Below are 22,839 nucleotides of genomic sequence, written 5' to 3' on the forward strand. Positions count from 1 at the left end.
ACCTTTTGCTCAATCAGCAACAATTAACAACGAGAACCTATTTTGCTAACGGAAAAAAACGTTGGGACCAAAAATTTAATAAATTTATGTAGGAACTAATGTTGAAAACACGCCTATTTATAGGGACCTAAAACATAATTAACCCTTTAAAAAATGATTTGATACCTAGATGTATAGTAGATACTTGACTAAAAAAAAAAAGTATAATAGATAGATATGATAGAAGTTAGGATATATAATTGTTTTGTATTTCTAACATTTAATATTTTTTTTAAAGAACATATATAATATTTATTATCACATAACATGACTTCAAGAGTCGTATTAGATGCATGATTTTTTTTTGAAAATGAAATGAAGAGTCATACATGTAGTTGATAGTCGGTGTTGTGATTGATATGCATGTAGTTGATTGTTGATGTTCCTTATTTATCGATATGCATGACTTCAATGGTCATATTTAATACATAGAATGAAGGAAAAACAATGATTTATCAAATAGTTGTTTTTTATTTATTTTGATTTAGTGATACATTATCTGCGATTTTATCCTAATTTCGTCTCTAACTATAATTTTGGATAATCAAAGTATTTTTCCAACTTTTAAAATATCAAGATCGTATTATCCAAACACATCTAAAAACTTAAAAAAATTATTGTTTTAGAAAAATCAAAAGTTTTCTAACAAAAATTTATTAAAGAATTTATAGTAAAAGTATTCAGACACAATTTACATCTTTCGGTCTTCATAATACTATCTCTTAATATTTTTAACCATCTTATATCTCTTTGTATCTGGTGAGTTGCATCAACAATCTTCGTATTTTCAAAAAGAAAATTATTGCGAGCCTTTGAACAATAAGCTTCTTATTACCGAAAATAAAAGTTATGCGAGTCTTTCAACAATAATCTCAATATCATGGCAACGACAATCTCCTTATTGACGACAAAATAATTACGAGCCTTTCAAATCAATAAAACATGCAATACACTGGTTTAAAAGTTGACGATACGCTTAACTATTGCATAATAAGTAATAACAAACCAAACTTTTTGCAAAACCAAACAAATTCAAAGCAAAAGTATGATAAGATTCTTCAACACCACATTCATTAACATAAAATCGAAAATCATTATATATTAATTTCCCACGCCTAAACAAATTATCCTTAGGCAAAACATACACCTTTAATGAAACCACTAAATGCTAAATTACGTTCTTTGTGTTTGAATGCTCAAAATATGTCTTGGCAATATGAGCTAGCTGACTGTACGCCTCTTTCACTGTTTGCTCGTTGTTGTGAGCACATCTCTTACCCATACGTGATTCACATCACATCAGGTTGCAAAAAATAACTATCTAGTAAATAAATAACAACATTCACATGCTAACTCATATTCCTGAACAATAATGATATGATATCCTCCACCTCCATTCCCCTTCACAAACTCTCCGTCCCTCTTATATATCTCAACAACTAGAAAATTTGATTCCTAGGCCTCCCAACCTATTAAATTGAACATAAAGAGTCCTCTCCCATCAATCAAATAGTTGCCCCAAAAGATAAGAATTCTTTCCATTATCCACAATCAGACATTACCCGAGCATACATAATATCCTTCCACCACACTAATAAAGTTAATTTACTCAACTCTTTTTAATAAATTTATAAATAATAATAAAAACATTATGTTCCCTAAAAAAATAAACATTATGTATAATATCTATACTTCTATATTATTACATAAAGATAACTAAAAAGTTAACTACTGATTGACTACTATTTGGTTGGATATTTTTTTAGACAAAATTACCCTTCAAACTTTGAAATTAAACTTAATCTAATTCTTTATGAAGATTTTAGGAAATTCATAAACTAATTATCTTTTAGTTAAGATTTATCTCCTATAAATTTCCCATCAATAATTTTCTTTTTCCTTTGTGGTGGTGTATGGGGTTCGAACTTCGAACGTTGCATATATTATTATGCATTGTCCTTATCAACTGAGCTAAACTCACGGAGACTCTCATCAATAATCTAATATATTATTTTAATTCTAAAAACATTTAAATAAATTTAATTAAAGTTCATATTTTAAAATACAATAGTAAGATATGAATAGATAAACATGCACGTGTCCGTCTTTCTTCTATTAGGTATTTAATTAAATCAGTGTGATAATTTAAATCAATGAGATAAAATCAACCCAAAATCTCTATCCTCTTTAGATATAATATTAATAATATTGTTCCTAGTGTGATACTTCTTATTTTAATAGGACTTATTTTTTTAATCAAAATCTAAAATAATATTATTAAAAGATAAAATAGTAAATAAAATAGCTTGAATGAAGGGTAAAATAGGTAATGAAAAAGTCAGCCCAAACTCATATATTTTCTTTATATACAGTATAGAAGATAATATTGGTTATATTGTTAGTGTAATTGAAAAAAATAAGTATAATTTGTTACTTTAGAAAAAAAGAGTATAGTTTCTCACTATATGAAAGTGCAAAATATTTACTCCTACAATTTCAAACAAAATCAAAATAATTTCGATCGAAATCAAAAATAAAAACTATGTTAGTAATGTATACACATTAACAAAGAAACAAAATAGAATAATGTATACGCATTAAAAAAAAAAGGATAGACATCATTAGTTAAAATAATAAAAAATACATCTCAACAAATAATGTATTTCTTTTATGTTATAGTTAAAACTTCTTATTATTAACTTTTTTTAAAAAAAGTTATTTCAAAAAAATAATAGTAAGAAGTTTTAACTATAAAAAACAAGAGTTTAATTATAGTGCATTGACAGTGTAAAGACATATTACACACTCAACCAATAGTATTGTGCCATGTTATTTTCTCATTTCAATTTGTTTTTTTTTTTTTTTTTGGTAACAAAAAGCATAGATAGTGGCATCCTTCTCACGTTGACGGTAACCAACATTGAACGATACTGTTACACACCCTCCACCACACCTGGTGGTCGTTATTGCTTCATTATTTGTTTGAATCACTTTTGAAATCTAATTACATTTTTATGAAAACTAATTGATTGAAGGTGTGGTTAGAGATATATATTGGCCATTAAAATGGAGAAATATTCATTGTAGAACCCTCTTGGATGGTGCAATCGTCCATTAATTATAATACAGAAGCAATGTTAATTTGAATGCACAAGCAATGCACTAATACGGCTAAAAACAACGTCGGAAGAGAAGACGGTGAAAGAGTTTAATAAATAATTAATTTTATTCAATTAACCAATTTTAAATTAAATCACGTGGCAGAATGCTATTAGTTGAGTGTGTAATATGTCTTTACACTGTTAATGCACTATAATTAAACTCAAAACAAAACAATACATAAAAGAAATACATTAAATAATAAGAAACTTCTTTTATATATGTTATAGATTCATTTAAAAATATAGAAGATGAGAAGATAAATATAAATTTACTTAAAAACAAAATCAAAAGTCGGATTTTCTTTAGAAACTAAATTTGAAATATTTATTTATTTATAATAAATTTGAAATATTTAAGCAATAAAAAACTTACTTAACCCTTAAATCCAGCATTAGAACCGGATCTACGTGGGATTGGTTGTACCCTTCTCACCCTTACCTACACCTATAAAGCCATAGAAAAACTTAGATTTCTTCTATTTTACCAATATACCAATTGGATCCACCGACGAAAGGAATCACCGAAACATGGCAGGGGTTTCGCTCCAGTGCGGTGATTGCGGTACTCTCTTGAAATCGGTTGAAGAAGCTCAAGAACATGCTGAACTCACCTCACACTCCAATTTCTCTGAATCCACCGAACCCGTTCTCAATCTCGTCTGCTCCACTTGCTCCAAACCCTGCCGATCCAAAACCGTAATTTTTTTTTATCCAAGCCCTAAACCTTCCAATCATTCATTAAGTTTTTTCTTTTATTTTCAAGTCTATTGATAATTTTAGGGTTTAATTTGATTATTTTGTTTCAAAATCTAAATTTTGTTACTGTTTGATAATCTAGGAGAGTGATTTGCACACCAAGAGAACCGGGCATACTGAATTTTCTGATAAGACTGCCGAAGCGGCGAAGCCCATAAGTTTAGAGGTTCCTAAGGGGAATTCAGAATCCCAAGAGGGTGGAACCAGTGATCCGAATGAAGGTGATGTTTTTTTTCTTCTTCCAATTAGCTTAATGGTGATCCGTATTTAGTGCCTGTTTGGATTGAGTTATTTGAGCTTATCTACCCACACAAGTTTGTGAGGCGGATCTTATGAAATCAGATTATAGCTTATATGAAAACAATTTAACTTTATTTTATCTTTCGCTATAGAAATAGTGCTTATTTTATGCTATAAAGTGCAAATAAGTTGTTTATCCAAACCGGGTCTTAGTCTGTGTATCTAATTCATTCATTATTCAATTGGTTTTAATCTTGTAAAATACAGAAATGGTTGTTCCTGATGTTGATAAAAAGCTGCTTGAGGAACTTGAATCAATGGGCTTTTCAACAGCTCGTGCAACAAGGGCACTTCATTTTTCTGGTAAGTTGATATGCACATGTAATTTAAAAAAGTACTTGTATGGTAGTAGACTAGTAATGAGTTCGAATCCCAGTTAAAACTATCTTTGGGCAGAATTTACTTACATCCCTACCGAATTCCGGATTATTAGACTCCCTTTGAAGGTCAAGACGACAAGTATTCTTTATGGGTTTGCATTACTGGTCATTATTGCACCACAACACATTCATGAAATTATAGAGTCACATTTCCATGAAATTTAAGATTAATATACTTTTGATTATTGATCATTAACGTGTGACCGGGCATCAGTTTATACCGCTTGAAGGAAAATTTAAAAATAACATTGTTGGATTCTATTGGTTTGGGTTGGGTTTGCAAAGAACAAAGTATCAAGGAGACATAGTATTTGCGCATGATAAATAAAATTTGGTAAATTATTAGATGCAAATCCTATTTTTATGTTAAGTTAAAGTACGTGGATCTAGGATACATGTATTAAGCGGTTTATTTATTCACAAGGCATTTCAATGCATTTTTTATGTTATCTACATCTGCATATTGATAATTACATATTCTCTAGATACTGAACTTAGGCTTCTCTCTTTTACAGGTAACACTAGCCTCGAGGCTGCTGTAACTTGGATAGAAAACCACGAGAATACGCCTGACATAGATGAAATGCCCTTGGTACAGCAATTCTGTTTATTCATACGGCTTATTATTATTATTCATTACGCATGCACTGTTTCACAAGTTGTATATATTTGGTAAACTTCAGTCAAAATAAGAGTGGTTCACATTATGAATACATACACTGTAATTAAGTTGCAATCTCTACCTTCTGACTTGATCATTCACTCAGGTATCTGCCGTCAGTAAAGCTAAAGCTTCTAAACCCTCTCTTACCCCAGAAGAAACAAATGCCATTCTAAAGGATCTAAGGTATGAAGCTGAATGTAAAATAAGTTTCACGTTGTGGGCCACATTATCAAGTTGTTTCAGAGTTTGATTGAATTTTGTTGTGGCAAAGGATTGGGGAATAATTTTAACCATTTATTGGTTGATGTAATGTATTATGGCTAATGGTAGTCCCTTACAAAATCTCATAAACAAGCAATTATTATTGAGGCATTCTGGTAATTATTTCTAAAGTAGCTTAGGGTAACACAGTAAACACTTGATATCGATGCATATGTATCACACCTTGTTTTATGGACGGTCTTTGTAATGTGTCTGCAAATTTCAGTGTTCTCTATCATTGCATGCGGGTTATATACATGCCCTTAATATACAACAGGATCAGTGATGGCGAAATCTATGACCATATATTTTGTTGTGGGTAGAATGGATTTCCTTTTCTTTAATGTTTAGTTTTTTTTAAAACCTCAGTCATTCACAGTACATGTTGTGTATTATTCTCCTACAATAACACATGCTTGCATATCTTGTGTCTAGATCTATTATCTATAGTATATATACATTTCTTAAGCCAAGTTATTGTTACTAGTTTGTGTAGTCGTTTATTTTTTTGAGCTATGATCTTAAGGGAGAAGGCTCGCAAGAAGAAAGAAGAAGAAGAGAAGAGAACGGAGAGAGAAAGAGAAAAGGTATTTTGTAAACTCAACCCTTTGTTTCCCACTCATCTCCTTGAGTTTCAGTACTGATATAGCCTAGCATCTTACGATTTTATGTTTACAATATTGGGGGTGTGCATGTGAGTACACTTTGTTAGAGACATTAAACCTGCATCTATGAGTTTATGCTTTGGGGATAGTTGATCTTTAGTATTTGTTTGAGATTTTTGAGGGGAAGGGGGTTTTGGGGGGTGAAAAATATAGGGGAAAATGGAGGAATCTTTAACATTTTTTGGAAGAGTATTTTTTAGAGAACAATAAATTAATGCTTATGATTAATATATTTTAATTTTAAGAACATTATACCAATATAGATTTAATTTGAAGATTTCATACAAACCTTCCAAAACTATCCTCTAATACAATTTTTTCAGTTCCCCCAAATGAGGAAGATTTTGTATCATGAAGAAAAATGAACCCCCCAAAGCTCTCCCCTTTCAATGTCCTTTATTTCGTCCACTTGCTTCTTCCTTTTTCCTAAAACCCTCCCCTCCCCTACCCTCTGAACTCGCAAAGAAAGCCTAAGACTATGCTCAGCTAGTTAAGAGCTTGGTCCTTGTTACTTCCTTCTTCTAGTAAAAAAAGTTCAGTTTTTGCACGGTATTTTGAGGCTGTGTATTGTTTGTATGAAAAGCCCACACGATTCTTTGTTTGAAAAGTTGTGTTGAAGATATAAAACATCTGCGAGTGTCGCTTACTAGTATTGAGTATTGTTATCTGAATTCTGGTTTTGATTTTTTTTTTTTTTAACGGAGACTGATTTTCGGTATTTCTCCGTTTTTTTATACTGATTTTCACACATTTTTTTTGTTCCAAGTTCCAACCTTGTTCATCATCATGAATAATGGAAAAAACCAAAAATCTCTCCATTAAAAAATCAAAACCAGAATTCAGATAAAAATACTCCCAATACCTATTCAGCAATACTCTCACAGATTTCTCCCAATAGCTTACGCTTTTTCGAAAATTGGCTCTGGGCACACTTGATTTAGTATTGCTTAATAGGTAGTCAGGTAGATAAGTTCAAATGGAAGCTACAAATTGGTGTCAAAATGCTATCTAACAATCTTCTTGCTTACTAATCTTTATGCACCTACACAACGAAATCGCCCACGTCGTGATTCTCATGAATAAGATATAGGTAGACTAATTAGGTGGATAAGTTCAAATGGAAGCTATGAATTGGTGTCAAAATGCTATCTAACATCTTTTTGCACCCAAATAGAGAAATCTCCCCACATCATGATTCTCCCGAATAAGACCATCACAGCTTTATAAAAATATGTAAAGATCATAGTATCATCATATGGATTTCAAGCTTTCCATGTACATGTTTTTACCTCAATATCTGGGAAGTCATTCTCTTCATCATTGTTTTCTTATTCAGGAGAGAATTCGAGTCGGTAAGGAGTTGCTTGAAGCAAAGAGGATTGAAGAAGACAACGAGAGAAAACGGTCCGACTCCCCTGTTTTCTCACATCCTATGTTTTAAATTTGACTGCACCCTGCTACAATAGAATTCTGCTTCCTTTTGCAGGTTGTTAGCTTTGAGGAAAGCAGAGAAAGAGGAAGAGCGAAGGGCTAGAGAGAGAATCAAACAAAAGTTGGAAGAAGACAAGGTTTAGACTTCTTTTAATTGTCTAATTTACAGGACTTCAGTCCAATTTTTTATGAATGCTTGAGTATGTTGAGCAATTTCTTTAACAAGATGGCATAACAAATTGACGACTGTCATTGGGTGATCAGAATTAAGTGACTTAATTTCTCTATTATGACAGGCGGAAAGAAGACGAAAACTTGGATTGGCTCCAGAGGAGCCTTCAACAGCCAAACCTTCAGCTGTTGTAGAGGAGAAAAAGGTATTAACTTGTCCAGAAATGGTGGTGTTTTTTATGCCATACCTATTTATTTGAAATTTTGAAATTTCTGCATGCAGAGTTTCCTGCCAATTAGGCCTGCCACAAAAACCGAGCAGATGAGGGAGTGCTTGCGTTCTCTCAAGCAGAACCACAAGGTACATTTACATTTTCACTTGGTGAGATTCTGTGGTTCATCTGCCTAGTTCAGTGTTAGGCAAGTGACTGTTGGATACAAGTTTTTATTAATATCAACTCAAATTATAATGGTGAATAATGTAGGAGGCACCATAGAAGCTTGATTATGTAATGCTAAAAAGGAATACATTATCCCTGCAAATTATGTTATTTAGTGAACTTGACATCTAAACTGACTCTGCTTCTAAAACCTTTCTATTAATGGTCTGTCTCGTTTAGAGAATAGTTTCTATATTATTTTTACCAATAAATTAAAAATGTCACCTTGTTTTTACTCCGTTTCATGTTTTTTAAAATTTTTATGGGAAACATTAGAAATATGAGAAGAGAGAGACGGCGATATAGGCCTGAGTAATAACGACTGCACTTCATATATATATGATTAATGAATTCACATTTCCACAGCTTCATGTATTACCTTTATTCTTCTCGAAAGAGGAATCAAAATCCATAAATTGATTTATCTATCCAAAGCATGTGGTTTTCTTATGGAGATGGAGTCACTGAGGGGAATATATTTAAAAATATTATTTTCATGTAATCATGTTCCTAGTTAGCTAATGGCGTTGGAAGATTGAAGACATTAATTTATGGATTGCCATGGTTTTTTTTTTTCACACATAGTTACAAAATATTACAGTTTCATCTATTTTATAAGCTGAAATAAACAAATTTCCAATTTACATGTAATTTTTTTCCTTCATATTTTTACTGATACTTCAGATCACAAATAGACAATAACATCCATATCGGTCCTCCATTTGGATAGGAACACGAAACAGCTCCTTCAGCCTAAATATTTTACACCTTTGCATATTTACATGTCTGCTTTATTGTTGGAGCAGGAAGATGATGCCAGAGTGAAGAGAGCATTCCAAACTCTGCTAACTTATGTGGGGAATGTTGCCAGAAATCCTGCTGAAGAAAAATTCAGGAAGATTCGTCTTAGTAACGCAGCTTTTCAGGTAAGAAAATCCGTTAAGATGGCGCGCTTTGTACTTTGGCATTTTCAGGTAGTTCAGTGTAGCTACTGATACCTAGGGAAGATATAAAATAGTTTATTCAACCATATAAAAAGAAGAGATCTATAGGCTGTTTGGTTCAACGTCTATCGTCTCAAACTCACGTCTAGAGTGGCACTTTTGTAAATCTTTTTGCATCTAACGTGAAAGCTATCACTTAGTTGCTTCTATAAACTCACGTCTGTGTCCAATACACACCCTACCAAACACATACCTAGTCCGATCAAAACTCTGAAATTCAGGATGAGAATTATAACCGAGTTTGGGACCTTTGAGTCATCAAATTATTGTTGAGCATAGGTAGAATCCTGCATCCACCACATGTACCCAAATTATTGTTGACATAGGTTTGACTTCTTGTCATTGTAATGCTCAATTGTGTATAATATTTCTCGTCTAAAGCTTCATCAGGGAAAGATGTTAATTGTATGTTTGCATATTTACATGCATCTAAATCATTTAAACAAAGCATGTCAATAAGCTCGTGTATATGGTGTGTTCAACAGGAAAGAGTTGGTGCTTTGAAAGGAGGCATTGAATTCCTTGAAATTTGCGGGTTTGAGAAGATCGATGGCGGTGAAGTTTTGTTTTTGCCTAGGGAGAAGGTTGATATTGCAGTCCTAAATTCAGCTGGATCTGAACTAGACTCTGCAATAAAGAATCCCTTTTTTGGAGTTCTTTAGTTGATTCAGTTGTAATTTAAAGGCTTGACAATTTTAGTTTGGTGTTTCAAGATCAAGTGCTTTATTTGTTCATGAAACTCTTATTTTTCATAGCTTGAAGGGATTCGGAGATATTTGTCCTTGTGTCGTTACTTTTTGGGGTTTAAGCTGTTTTTAAGCTTCAGATACTTGAAGCAGTATAAGCAAAATATTGAGAGGTGTATATCTAAAATATTTCAGGGAATAAGTTATTACCAAGAGTATATAGACATTGTTGCCCCCCTAAGTAGAGGACTTTTGGAAGGTTTCATTCCCCACTTTTGCTTTGTCACACTTTCGTTTTAGTGCTCTACCCTCGTTTCTAATATTTTTGCAACTTATTCTTTGTTCTGGTGGGAAAAATCTTTCAGAACATAACGGCTGAATATATGAAGAAAGGAACCTGAATTTGTGATTGCTATCTTTTTCCCCATTTGTCAGCCACCTGTTTGTCATTGACACACGAGAATCAAAACAAGTCTTGGTAGTCCGTCAATGAAGAACAAGGATTGATTTTCCAATCTAATCTAATTTTTCACGTAATTCATAACAATCTACAAATTTTTAGGCACATCAATTGTTATCATTTATGTTTCAACTTATTTATAATGATAATAAAGTTATTAAACGTTAATTAATTAGTAACTTAAACTAGAAGCAGAAAAGCAAGTATCGTATCCATGAATCATGATGGATACTGCGTAACGTTATTTGTTTGTAAGTCACCAAATGAGTAGCCAAGCCACCGGTTTTGGGTTTTACATGTTTGTTTGGTGAATTGGATTCTCTCGCGGTTGAGGGACACCAACGTTGCAACATAAAAAAAATACTGCATTGTCTTTGTTCCATGCGAAATCACACTAGCAATATTTCACCAAAATCACCAGGTTTACGGTTATTTTGTTAAATTTACGGTCAATTCAACCAATACACTTATACATGCTTTTTTGAGAGGTTCCATACATTTATATGTCACTGTGTATTTTATTTGATGGATCTAGCGAGTGTTTGTTTCCACGTAAGAATGGATGCAGACATGCGTTTCTTGTAAAGCTAGGAAAGATAGCTTCTTAAAATTGCGACAAAATTGGCATTGAAACGCGATATTAATAATTATAAGGTAATACCAAACAGGCTACTAATTTAATAGATTAAAACTCCACAATATGCCAAACCAAATTTAAATCTCAATTGAAAAATACTCATTTAGGTTATGATACGTTTCGTGTGTGGAGAAAACATATGAAAAAACTATGTGGATTTTATTCTATGGACGGATTTAGTCTAATAGATCAAACTCTTACAACGTGGTGAATCAAATTTTATTATAAGTTGAAAAATACTCATATTTAGTTGGAGTGGAGAAAATATTACAAATGAGAAATTTAACATGTGGATCTGACACATCCATATTTCAATTTTTGTTATCTCGATATATATATTCACCATATCTTTTTATTTGAGTCCCAATCAACAGCTATAATTTGAGCTATTAGGTTTAGATTAATTTTTCTATTTATACTGAAAAAGAAAAAGAGAAGCCAAAAAGAAAGCGAAAGCTGCTTGTATTCTCATCTCATTTCATTTTCACCTCTACACTACACCACCATACTCTGACTATATAATAATATTTTCTCTCTTTTATTCTGAACACTTCTCTTCTTCTTTCTTTCTTTCACACTCTCCCTCTTCCTTTACCAAAGCAAAACAATACCTTAATATAACAACATTCTTCAATGGCATCATCAAAGCCAGTTTCTGTAATCTTGTTAACCATTACAATGACAATGATGAATGTGAATGGTCAAGGTGGTAGTGCAAGTTGGTGCGTGGTGAGGAGTGATGCAAGCTTTAATGCATTACAAACAGCATTGGATTATGCATGTGGAGCAGGTGCTGATTGTCTTCCTCTTCAACCAGATGGACTTTGTTTTCTTCCTAATACCATTCAAGCACATGCTTCTTATGCATTCAATAGTTACTATCAAAAAAGAGCTAGAGCCCCTGGTTCTTGTGACTTTTCTGGCACTTCCACCATTGCTCAAACCGATCCAAGTAATCAACCATCCTTTCCTTATGCATTTTATTTATTTGTCTAGTACTTTGGTCTTACTCATTTAATGTGGATGGGTGCAGGTTATGGATCTTGCGTGTACCCTTCTTCTACAAGGTATGTAATTTTTCTTAAATTAATGTTTTAAAACATATAGTATAGGATAGTGTAAGCTATAAGTAGTTTCTTTTGTTTTTTTATAGCACAATTAGATTTCATTTGAGTGGGCGAAAGTGAAACTACGTTCCTTGATATTGAAGTAAATGGATTTTATTCTCTCTCAATCAACTCAATTTTTTATTTATTTGTTTTCCCTTTCACTTTGGTGACTTTTCTTCTGTCTGATCTTAATGGCTTACCAAATACGATTAATGTGACATGTCAAGGAAATATCGAATAGAGCATTTGAGCACATAAGTCATAAACTAAGAGGATCCATTCCCATTATTTGTGCCCTTATTTTTCAAAATTAATCTTGGGTTGCACAATCCGGTCGTACTATTTGACTGACACCCTGTGGCTCATGCCTTAATTTCCTGTACCTTTGTAATTAGATCATTGGGATAAGTCTCACTCCATCCAACGGCTTAGGCACACCTTGATCGTACGATATTTACTTTTTACAGTGCTAAAGTGAAAATGTCATGCCAAGCTTTTGTTCAGTTGTCATCTCTTTCTCTCATGTCCAACATTGACCCATCCTTTCCAACGTACACTTTTGTATATGAGCAACTTAGTCTATTAATCTTTCACTATTTTGGTATATAAATATTAAATAGAGAAAATTACTACTATAGGAAGCTTCAATCTTGGTAATTGTTTACTGTTGAAATACAATTTTCGTTTTGAAGAGTTATTTTTATTTTATTTTTATAAGCAATAAAATATTCACTTAATGTTTATATGATTTTTATGTTTAATTAGATTAATGTGCTTGAAAAGGTTTCCGCATCCACATCCTCCTTGTACATTTTGGGTCCATTAGCTATCAAGTTTATAATGAATATTTTCTTAGTGGAAAATAAAATCTTTGCAAAAGCTTATGAAAAATAAAATCTTTGCAAAGAGGTCCTATCTTATTGCTTTTTCAGTTTACAACATAATTGTCTCATGTTGGAATGTAAAATACATGTGAATTTTCACATCCCTTGATTCCTTGTTGTAGCTACACAAGGGATCATATAGAAGATGTTGGTTGTGATTGAATCATTGCTTGTAATGTGTTTGATGCCTTTGATATATTATGCCCTGGCAAAATCATGTGTCATGGGGTCACATACCTATATGGTTATCACACTATAATAAAATTTCAATGTTTTACTAGCACCTTTTTTTTTTTCATTCTCAGTTTTACCTTACAAAACTTTATATTGATCCTTAAATAGCAAGGAGTAAAGGATCAATGGTAACTAACTATTTGATTTATTATAATGTTTTCAGTGGTGCTGGAGGACCAAATACACCAACCACATCAGTTCCAATGAGCAACACAAACATGTCATCACCTGCCACTTCATCACCAATTTTTGGTGGGTTATCTCCAGGATTGAGTTCTCCATTCAATGACAATTCTAGAGCACCTTCAAAGGAACTAGCCAAATGGTTTTTACTTTTCTTTTCTTCTCTTCTCATTCTCTCCATTATCTCTTAATTAGCATGTGTGTGATCTTGAGGGAGACTAATTACAGTTTTGTCACAAGTTAAAGGGAGCTTTTTGTTGTTTATAACTCTTATACCCTCCAAAGTATGAGTAAGGTTATGAACAAGTTAAGCATTGGTTGATATCGTTATCTAGGTAATTGCACAGCTAGGGTATTAGCAAAGGCCTTTAAGTTTAATGACCATGATGATTCTTGATCTATAGGGCTCAAATTTAATTCAAATAGCTCAATTTATTTGTTCCCTTTGCAAAATGTACTATGTTTCATAAACGTTGCAATACCATTAGCTTATACAAGATTTTATTTAATTCAATTTATTCTCTGTTATATTTGTTTTTTTATTGGTGGTAAGTACTATTTTTATTTGGTACGTTAAATTGTGTAATTGCATATACACCCTTTACATTTTAACATGCACTTCTTCTCATGAATAGCCATGACAAATAACATTGGCGGAGCCAGGAATTTTATAGAGCTTGGGCAAAAAATTTATCGCAAAACGGTACTTCCTTCCTACGAATAATTTCACATTTCCTCCAGATAATTTCACTTGCATCAATCTTTTATAGTTTTCTTCGTATGAAACAATCAAACGTCTCAAATAACCAAAATAAATTGATTTGATCCACTAAAAAACTTTACCGGAAAATAAGAAAAATTGATTCAACGTGATATGTGGATGCAATTAATGATATTAAGGAAAAAAATAAATGTGTCTTATGATCCTTTTTTTTTTTAAATCTCATTAATGGTAAGATGAAGGAGAATAAGATTTGTGGGAGTGTCGTTTGTAACAATTAAACTTACACTATAAATCCTTCAAAAAAAAAAAAACTTACACTATAAAGAAGAATAAAGAATATAATAAAGCTTAAAAAATTGGTGTGTCGTTTAAAAATGTGTACAATTTGCCTATAAATATCTTATTTTAATATGAATTATTATAGATAAAAATATGAACTTTTATTTTAGACGAAAAAATATATGAACTACTACGATATAAGTGATTGCGATTTTGGTGTAAAGGTGTAGTGAATTTCTTTGTTCAAGTTTATAGTAATAATAATCCCTAAAAATAATTATTGTAATAAGTATGTGTCTTAATTGAGTTTATTATTGATTTTGAATGTGGTCGATTATTACACATTTATAGCAACATTGAAAACAAAATCATTAAGAGGAGATGGTGCACCGATAAATATGGAATGTTTGATCGAAAAAATAGCATTCGATGCTCAAAATTTAAAGCAAAGTTATTACTTTAAATACTTTAAATTTAAACCGTTCAATCTTAATCGAACGGTCAGATCACTCCTATTGCAGAAATAAATCCGAGCATCTGCAACATTTAGAAAAAAAATTGATGAAAAAAGGGAGAAGAGGAATCTCCAGTCCCGCCACTACCATTAAGGTCTATCTTCTAATACAAAGCAGACCCTTGATGAATAATTATTTTTGTACCTTCCACCAATATGAAGAAAAATATTAAAGTAATAAAAATTAATTGAAAAGAAAAGAAAATAATGAATTGAGTAAGCACCAACCAAAACCCCTTTTCGATATTCTTTCAAATCTTTAAACATGCAAGCCACGAAGAACTAAATGTTTAATTTCATTAAGAAATCGGCTGTAGGTAAGTCCATCGTTGTTGCTTCTAAAACAGTGAATTTTTTTAATGAATTAAGAAATTTCGATATACATAAATAAAACAAAAGAGTATGATTCAAACATACTATTAAAACTCTTTATACTTCATAGCAACGTTATACACAAATATCAATAAGTCATTACAGTGCTATGCTTTTACATGATCTACATCAAAACAAAAATGACTAAAAGGAATACAACAAATGATTCACATCAAAATAAATAGCACCAACTATCTAACGAAGACATTTTTCTATTATTTATACAATAAGGCATCCATATCAGAACCATATCTTGTGAGAAAGGAGGTGTGTCACGGTTGATAAAATTTGCACGGTTACCGATAGAGTAGACATTTCTTAGAAATGGTGGTTGAGCTTAACACAACCCCACAAAACCGGCTTATGAGGTGAGGATTGCCCCCCACTTATAAACATATTATCAGGCTATCTTCTATCCGATGTGGGACTCTTAACAACATTTCCCTCTATGCAGGTCCTTCTCAAATTTGTAAATTAAAGTTCTTCTAACAGTAGCGTGAATCTTGTTCCCTTAAAAACACAGATAAAATATGCTCACATATGACCTTTTGTTTTTATTAGTGTTTTGTGTTGTGTTGGAACACAACACAAAACACTAATAATAATAATAATAAAAAACAATGTAATATGCTCAGAGATGCATCCATGAGAACCATGTCGAGAGAAAACGGATGTGCGTCGCGATTGATGTCACGAACAAATCAAGCAGGGACAATTCGTGCAACCATGCTCTAAGATTCCTTCACCGGACTGATCTCAGATATGTTATCTGATCTTGGAGCCATTTGAATATACCTTTTTTTCAAGGTTGAGAGGGAAGAGAAGAAGACAGATGATTTAACAGAAGACAACGTTGGTACAAATAGGCTAATTGCATAAATAAAATATCAGTGGAAGCAATGCGAAAATAAAAAAAATAACATCAAATAGCTGCAACATGATTGATTTAAAAAAATAATATTGGCACATGTCAATGTAATATTGGAGGAATACCTACAAATGACATGAATTAGTTTTAATAATATTTTTATTATTTATTTCCATGCATAAAAAAAAAAAACTGTTAATGGAGACCTGACAAATAAATTTCGGTGCTCATTTTTTTTCTCTGTTGTTTCTATTATAAGCTTTTCCATATTTATTGTACACATAAAAGAAATCATTGGTGCATTAAATAACAATTTCAAATTTCCCCTCAAAAATAATTTCAAATTATGATTTTTTGCATAACATTTTCGGTTACCTAATCAAATTCCAATTCCGTTTGTTTTTTTTGCTATTATAAACTCTATCATATATTGTGTGTACATAAGAAATAAGAAATAACATTAAATTGTGTGTACATAAGAAATAACATTAAATGATCTTTTCACTAATAGATTGCCACGTGTACTTTAAAAAAAAAATAGCACAAATGTATATAATAGAGATAGAGATAGAGATAGAGATAGAGATGGCTAAAAGTCATCGATAGGAAAAAAATATTTGCTTTCTTTTTTTTTTTAATTATTGTTTTGATTTACTAAAAAAAAATCGTACGTGCACATTTACATTTTCTATTTAGCATAACTATTTTATCTTTCAACTATAATACATATTATCTTAACCAATCCAATTTTATTACTTCTTATCATCACCTCACTCATTGTCAATTTGAATGGTTACTAATAAAAAACTTCTCTCACAAAATTTTCTTTAATAGTACAATAAAAACACACGTTTTCAATTCTTAGTGTGTAAGAAATGCATTAATGTAACGATATTCAAGGATGTTGGGATTTTGTTTTCAAGGATGTTGATGATGATGGTGATGAATCATGTGTTCTGGATTTTTTGAAGAAGTTGTTTTGCTTAAGAGGTAAAGGCACAGAGGTAGGGGGAGGTAATGGTGGAAGATGATGTGGCAAAAATGTAGTATTGAGAGACATGATAAAAGTGTGTTTCCTATCTAATCAAATGGTCAAAAACTAACTTTCTCAAGGTGGAAAAAAAATTAGTCTTTTCCATGCTAAACTCCACCTAGATAGAAACTAAAAATGAGAAAATACTTGCTTGCTCACACAAGCATTTGAGGACATAATTAAGAGATAGGAGTGAAGATAAAAAGAGAGAATAATTAAATTATTTCTATTTTTAAAATTATTAGTTAAAATATATTTATATATTTGTGCCCTTATTTTCAAAATTAATATTGGGCTGCACAATTCGGTTGTACTATTTGACAGATACTTGTGGCTCATGCCTTACAACATCTACAATGCTAGAACAAAATTTATGTTCTTCAAACATTTTGTTGGGTCCATCATTGTCACGTGCGGATTCAAGAACAACCATGTAGTTTTACTCCAATACAAAAATACAATGTTTCTGATTTAATTCAAATAGCTCAATTTATTTGTCCCCTTTGCAAAATGTACTATGTTTCAGAAATGTTGCAATACCTTTAGCTTATACAAGATTTTATTTAATTCAATTTATTCCCTGTTATATTTTTTTTATTGGTGGTAAGTACTATTTTTATTTGGTACTTTAAGTTGTGTAATTGCTGATACACCCTTCACATTTGAACATGCATTTCTTCTCACGACTAACCATACAAAAATAATTATAATTTTTATTTTATAATGCCGATGATTAACATACATAACCAAAATGTATACATATTCGGAGAAAGTGAAAATCAATAACTCAAAATGTGATGCATGCCTTCGATCTTTCATTCATGTTGGAAGATTTGTTCATTGTGACCTATGTATATGCTCCTCCAACAATACTGATTAAACATCAAAACAAAAATCAAAGAGCGTTTACCTTAATAAAATGTTTAGGACAAGAAAATTAATCAACATATTGAAGATGATTTAAGGCCATACCTTCAAGAAGATGGGTATACACATTGTCCAAAGCCTATATATACAAAAATCGAAAAAAGAGAAAGGTGAGATCAAATACAGATCCACAACACAACCTAATTAATCAATAATTCAATGTAAGCAAAATAATTAATTAAATGGGGAATGGATGATATTCATACTGGGATCATTGAAGACAATATGTGCACTGCCAACAAAATCACAAGAGCCACGAGCTTTCTGATAATAGCTATTGAAAGCATAGGAAGCATGATTTTGAAGTGTGTTTGGATAATAACAACTTCCACCAGGTTGAATAGGACCGCAATCAGCACCAGCTCCACATGCATAATTTAAAGCATCAAGCAGTTGTTGGGTACCTGCTTCACTCCTAGAAACACACCATGTTTTCTTTCCTCCTACAATCACCACATTTATCAAAATAATGGTTGTTGCAAAGGTTAACATTAACATAACTGAAATCAGCTTTGATGTGGCCATTGAAGGAATATCAAAGGGAGTGATGGAATGTTGCTTCTTAATTATGATGAGGTTGTTTTGCTTTCGTTTATTTTGCTCTATATATCATAAGTATGTGTGTATATATAGATGTACAACACCACCAAAAAATATTTAGATATATAAACAATGTTTTTAAAACCGGACCGGAGGTTAAACCGATGTGACCTCTGAGTCATGGTTCAACTAGTCCAACCGCTATAGAACCGTTCAACTAGATACTAAATAAATATGCAATACTTCCTCCGTCTCAAATATGTCGCTTTCGGAAAAAATAATTATGATTCATGTCTAAGTCTTACTCAGATGCAAGTAAAAGCAAATATTTTCTTTTTGGTGGTCCAATTTATAGCAAATTATATCTCATAGTTAAATATAGTAGAAAATGAACAATGGTTGTATGCACTATCAGTCTATAATTGTAACCTTGTCACAAGTTTAGCAATTCATCATTACGAGTTATTACATTTATATTTATATACATATATACATGAAGCAAACGTGAATCACAGCAATTGAATAGAAAATTAATTTGAGGTTCACCAGTTTTAATGCTGCAAACTAGAAAGAAAAAAAGAGAATTGTTGTTGACACATTGCATAAGGCTGAGACATACGAGTAATTTACGTTTTTGCCTCTTCGACAGTTAACTGCCGAGAAATTCAAAAACCAGCTGCAGTTAACTGCCGAGGAAAACCTTGGTTGTTAAATGCCAAAAAATATGTTTCATCAGATGAAACAACCATCTGCTCCCCCTACATACTATTTTCATCATCAACTTCAATACCACCTCCATTCAATCCCCAAATTCAACTTTTAATGCTGCAAAATAGAAAGAAAAAAATGGATATGGAAAGATTAGACAAAGAAAAGAAGAACAAGGTAGACCGATAGGTCAGGTAGAACTGGGATCGGTTCAGAAGATTAAGGGTGTCTTTGGTTCTATGGAAAAATTAGACAAAGAAAAGAAAGTGAGTGGATTGATCCACCTTCTCCTGTTTGGCAATACTGCAAAAAGTAGAGGAAATAATGTTTTTAACTGGGATCCACAATGGAAACCTTTCCCTACTGAATTGGATGGAAAGGTGAGGAAGAGATCATATTTCTCTGGAAATGACAAAAGTAACCCTCTAAATTATTATGATATGCAATGTTGGGTGTTGAAACAAAATTAATTGCTTTCCGTTAAAAAAAATAAAAACGATATGCATCGTGTCTTATGTGAAAACATGTCCATGCTTTTTTTATTTTTAAGCATATCCGTGTTTCAAAATTTTTTGAAAAAATTAACATGTTTTTAACGGCTATTATCTAAATTAATATTTTTTTTATACAAAATTAAGTTCAAAAAACTAATTTTCATTAAATTTTGTAACTTATATTGGAAAATTGTTTATTTTATTTAACTGAAATAAATTTTTAATAAAAATCAAAGAACTTCCTAGGGTTATTTTTGTCATTGTGTAAATATATATCTTTCTTTCTTCCTTTCTTTCCTTTAACTTTCTCTTATACCAAACAATTGCGAAATCCTTTCACTTTCCATTCACTTTCTTTCCTTATACCTTCTTTCCATTCAACTTTCTTTCCTCTCACTTTCTTTTGTGATCCAAATATACCCTAAAGGTTCTGCAAGCATGTTCAGCCGATTCACTCTAGTTTTAGAAACATGGATTAAATAATGTTCCTCCCCTATCATTTGGACCAGATTTGAAAAGGAAAAAAAAAGGGAAAGCCCATAACTCTTTTTATTAGATTCCCCTTACCATTCAAAGATTTTCATAAAAAATAAAAAATAATGGGGTCTCATCTGACCAGACAACTTGTAGAATGCTAACTAGACATATTAATTTATTTTTTATTTTTTCAAATCCATCTCAAATTATATATATAAAAAAAAAAGTAAAATGAAAATAAGAAAATTTCGGGATAAAAATCCAAATTTTTCTTCCTCCTCACCCGTCTTTCTCTTTCTTTAGTATGTTAGAACTCTTCAAAACTATTACATTTGTCTCAAAATATAAGAAAAAAATAGATCAACAAAAGTTATTGTATTTGATTTGTATATGTCATTAAACATGTTTAAAGAGAAGGAAAAAAAACTATGAGTATCACACTTGTTGGTCAGGATGGGAGTCCAGGACTGAAACCGCCAATATCTAGGCCGGAGCAACCATACCAAGTAATGAATAAGTTTGTCGGTTCTCTCATTTATAAAATGGTCAACCCCCAATTTTCTATCCGATTTAGTATATACATACCCACACTTGCAAACAACAAACTCTTGCTTTCTTTATAAAAAAAAAAACACTGTTGCGCTTATAATTAAAACTATGCCTCCCTAAAAAAATAATATTAAAACTATGCCAAAGTACATGGCCAAAGCTTTTAGTGTATCTTATTAATCAACAACAATCTTGCGAGTTAGAAATATCAGCCCACTTTCACAAAATTATTGTAACATAATAACTCAAGATTGGTTATCAAGTTTTATATTACAATTCTGATAATTAGCATTACATGATGAAAATATTAGCAAAGAAGAAGAGCCTCCACTAATATTTTTTATTTTTTTTTGAAGAAATAATATTTATTTATTTATACTGCGGTTTGGTGGTGTACTGTATGAAATTTTTCCTTTGAGGCTTTGCAATCGATGTATATGCTCCTTTAGCTGCACTAATAATTAAACATTTAAACAAAAATAACAAAGTGTTACTAATAAGTTGACTTTATAAAATTTCTTAAAAAAATAATTGACTTTATAAAAATGTTTGCATTAGAAAGCTAATCGATCAAATATTAAAAACAATTTAAGGTCATACCTTCAAGGGTATCTGCATTGTCCATAACCTAAACCCACATAAAAATAAAGAAGATTATATCAATTATTTATCCACAATACAATTAATCAGCAACGCAAAAATACATAAATAATGTCTCGGTAAATGTATAAATTGGGTAAAAAGTGAATTTTGAACTGGTCCTCATAAAAATAATTTGCATTTTTCATCCTCCTTTTGTCCCTAGCACTTTGCAAACATTTGTAAATGTTTTGTTAAACTCAAATTGAATTATATTTATCGGTCTTAAATTGAATGTTAATTACCAAAATAAATACTCTAGGTTTTAGATTTATGAAAACCAAAGAAATTAAAGTAATTTTGTTTGAACCAAAGTCAAAGTTTTTTTTTTGAGGGAAAACCAAAGTCAAAGTTATCTCATCTAAAAGGACTCTAAGCAATATTTTAAAAAAAATGAAACAAATTTTTTTTAGTAGACCAAATCAATATTTTACGGTTTTGTAGGAAATAAAATTAATCTTTGGTAAAAAGATAAAAGTAAATTAATTAAAAAATAATTTAATAGAGCATTTGTTCATACTTGGGTCAGTTACGGCAATGGTTGCAAGGCCACCAAAATTACAGGCACTAGGGTTTTGGCCCTTGTTTCTATAGAAGCTATCAAAAGCATATGAAGCATGACTTTGAAGTGTGTTTGGATTAAAGCAGCTTCCACCAGGCTGAATAGGTCCACAATCAGCTCCATTTGAACATGCATAATTTAAAGCATTTTGCAGTGCTGGGCCAGTAGCACTACTCCTAACCTGGCACCATGTTTTTGATTCTACAATCATCACATTCATCAAAATCATGGCTATGAAAATAGTTAACATTATCATAACAGAATGCAACTTTGGTGACGCCATTGAAGAAATCAAAGGTTTTTTAAATTATTATGAGGTGATTTTGCTTTCTCTATTCGAATTCTATTTTGTTCTCTTTCTCATGCATAGGTATAAATAGAATGGGTTGATGAGCACTTGGACATGGTATTAAACTATAAAAAACAAAAAATATATTAAAGAATAAAATCATTAATATAATTTAACTTATTTGATCCAATTTATACTATAATTTAACTTTTTTTTTTGAAGAAACTAAGCAAAATATAATTTAACTTTTGACTGGTGCTAGTCACACCCCAAAAAAAACAAGTTACACCCCAGAATGACTAATATACCCTTTAACTAAAATAAAAATTTCAAATCAACTAAATTTACATTAACGTAAATTGAACATAAGTAAACTTAATTTACATTAACCTAAATTGA

The 22,839-nt window shown here is 31.4% G+C and overlaps 2 protein-coding genes and 1 non-coding gene across 3 annotated transcripts; 2 read left to right on the forward strand and 1 right to left on the reverse strand.

Annotated features, from left to right (window-relative positions):
* Positions 1-3,600: 3,600 nt before the first annotated feature.
* Positions 3,601-10,223, forward strand: LOC11411366 (UBX domain-containing protein 1). Its single transcript, XM_003629631.4, has 12 exons — positions 3,601-3,896; positions 4,039-4,177; positions 4,464-4,559; positions 5,152-5,228; positions 5,404-5,483; positions 6,088-6,148; positions 7,563-7,630; positions 7,713-7,794; positions 7,954-8,034; positions 8,112-8,189; positions 9,075-9,194; positions 9,758-10,223. The coding sequence occupies exons 1-12, from the start codon at positions 3,729-3,731 to the stop codon at positions 9,932-9,934; spliced, it is 1,227 nt and encodes a 408-aa protein (XP_003629679.1). The 5' UTR covers positions 3,601-3,728; the 3' UTR covers positions 9,935-10,223.
* Positions 10,224-11,509: 1,286 nt separating this feature from the next.
* LOC11408311 (PLASMODESMATA CALLOSE-BINDING PROTEIN 3) lies at positions 11,510-13,979 on the forward strand. The gene is made up of 3 exons (XM_003629632.4): positions 11,510-12,007; positions 12,089-12,122; positions 13,446-13,979. The coding sequence occupies exons 1-3, from the start codon at positions 11,689-11,691 to the stop codon at positions 13,654-13,656; spliced, it is 564 nt and encodes a 187-aa protein (XP_003629680.1). The 5' UTR covers positions 11,510-11,688; the 3' UTR covers positions 13,657-13,979.
* A 7,013-nt stretch (positions 13,980-20,992) lies between these two features.
* On the reverse strand, positions 20,993-22,498 carry LOC11409746 (uncharacterized). Its single transcript, XR_005643625.1, has 3 exons — positions 22,110-22,498; positions 21,551-21,578; positions 20,993-21,399 (listed from the first exon to the last, which is right to left on the reverse strand). It is a non-coding gene; the product is annotated as an uncharacterized protein (transcript).
* Positions 22,499-22,839: the final 341 nt, after the last annotated feature.

This window comes from Medicago truncatula, chromosome 8 (assembly GCF_003473485.1).
Source record: "Medicago truncatula cultivar Jemalong A17 chromosome 8, MtrunA17r5.0-ANR, whole genome shotgun sequence".
NCBI lineage: Eukaryota > Viridiplantae > Streptophyta > Magnoliopsida > Fabales > Fabaceae > Medicago > Medicago truncatula.

Excerpts from the sequence above, each read along its gene's own strand:
- LOC11411366 (XM_003629631.4), top strand. The coding sequence starts at position 3,729 with ATGGCAGGGGTTTCGCTCCAGTGCGGTGATTGCGGTACTCTCTTGAAA. Across the intron at positions 4,560-5,151 it reads AAGGGCACTTCATTTTTCTG|GTAACACTAGCCTCGAGGCT; the intron begins GTAAGTTGATAT and ends TCTCTTTTACAG. Across the intron at positions 7,795-7,953 it reads AAAAGTTGGAAGAAGACAAG|GCGGAAAGAAGACGAAAACT; the intron begins GTTTAGACTTCT and ends CTATTATGACAG.
- LOC11408311 (XM_003629632.4), top strand. The coding sequence starts at position 11,689 with ATGGCATCATCAAAGCCAGTTTCTGTAATCTTGTTAACCATTACAATG. Across the intron at positions 12,008-12,088 it reads CATTGCTCAAACCGATCCAA|GTTATGGATCTTGCGTGTAC; the intron begins GTAATCAACCAT and ends GGATGGGTGCAG. Across the intron at positions 12,123-13,445 it reads GTGTACCCTTCTTCTACAAG|TGGTGCTGGAGGACCAAATA; the intron begins GTATGTAATTTT and ends TAATGTTTTCAG.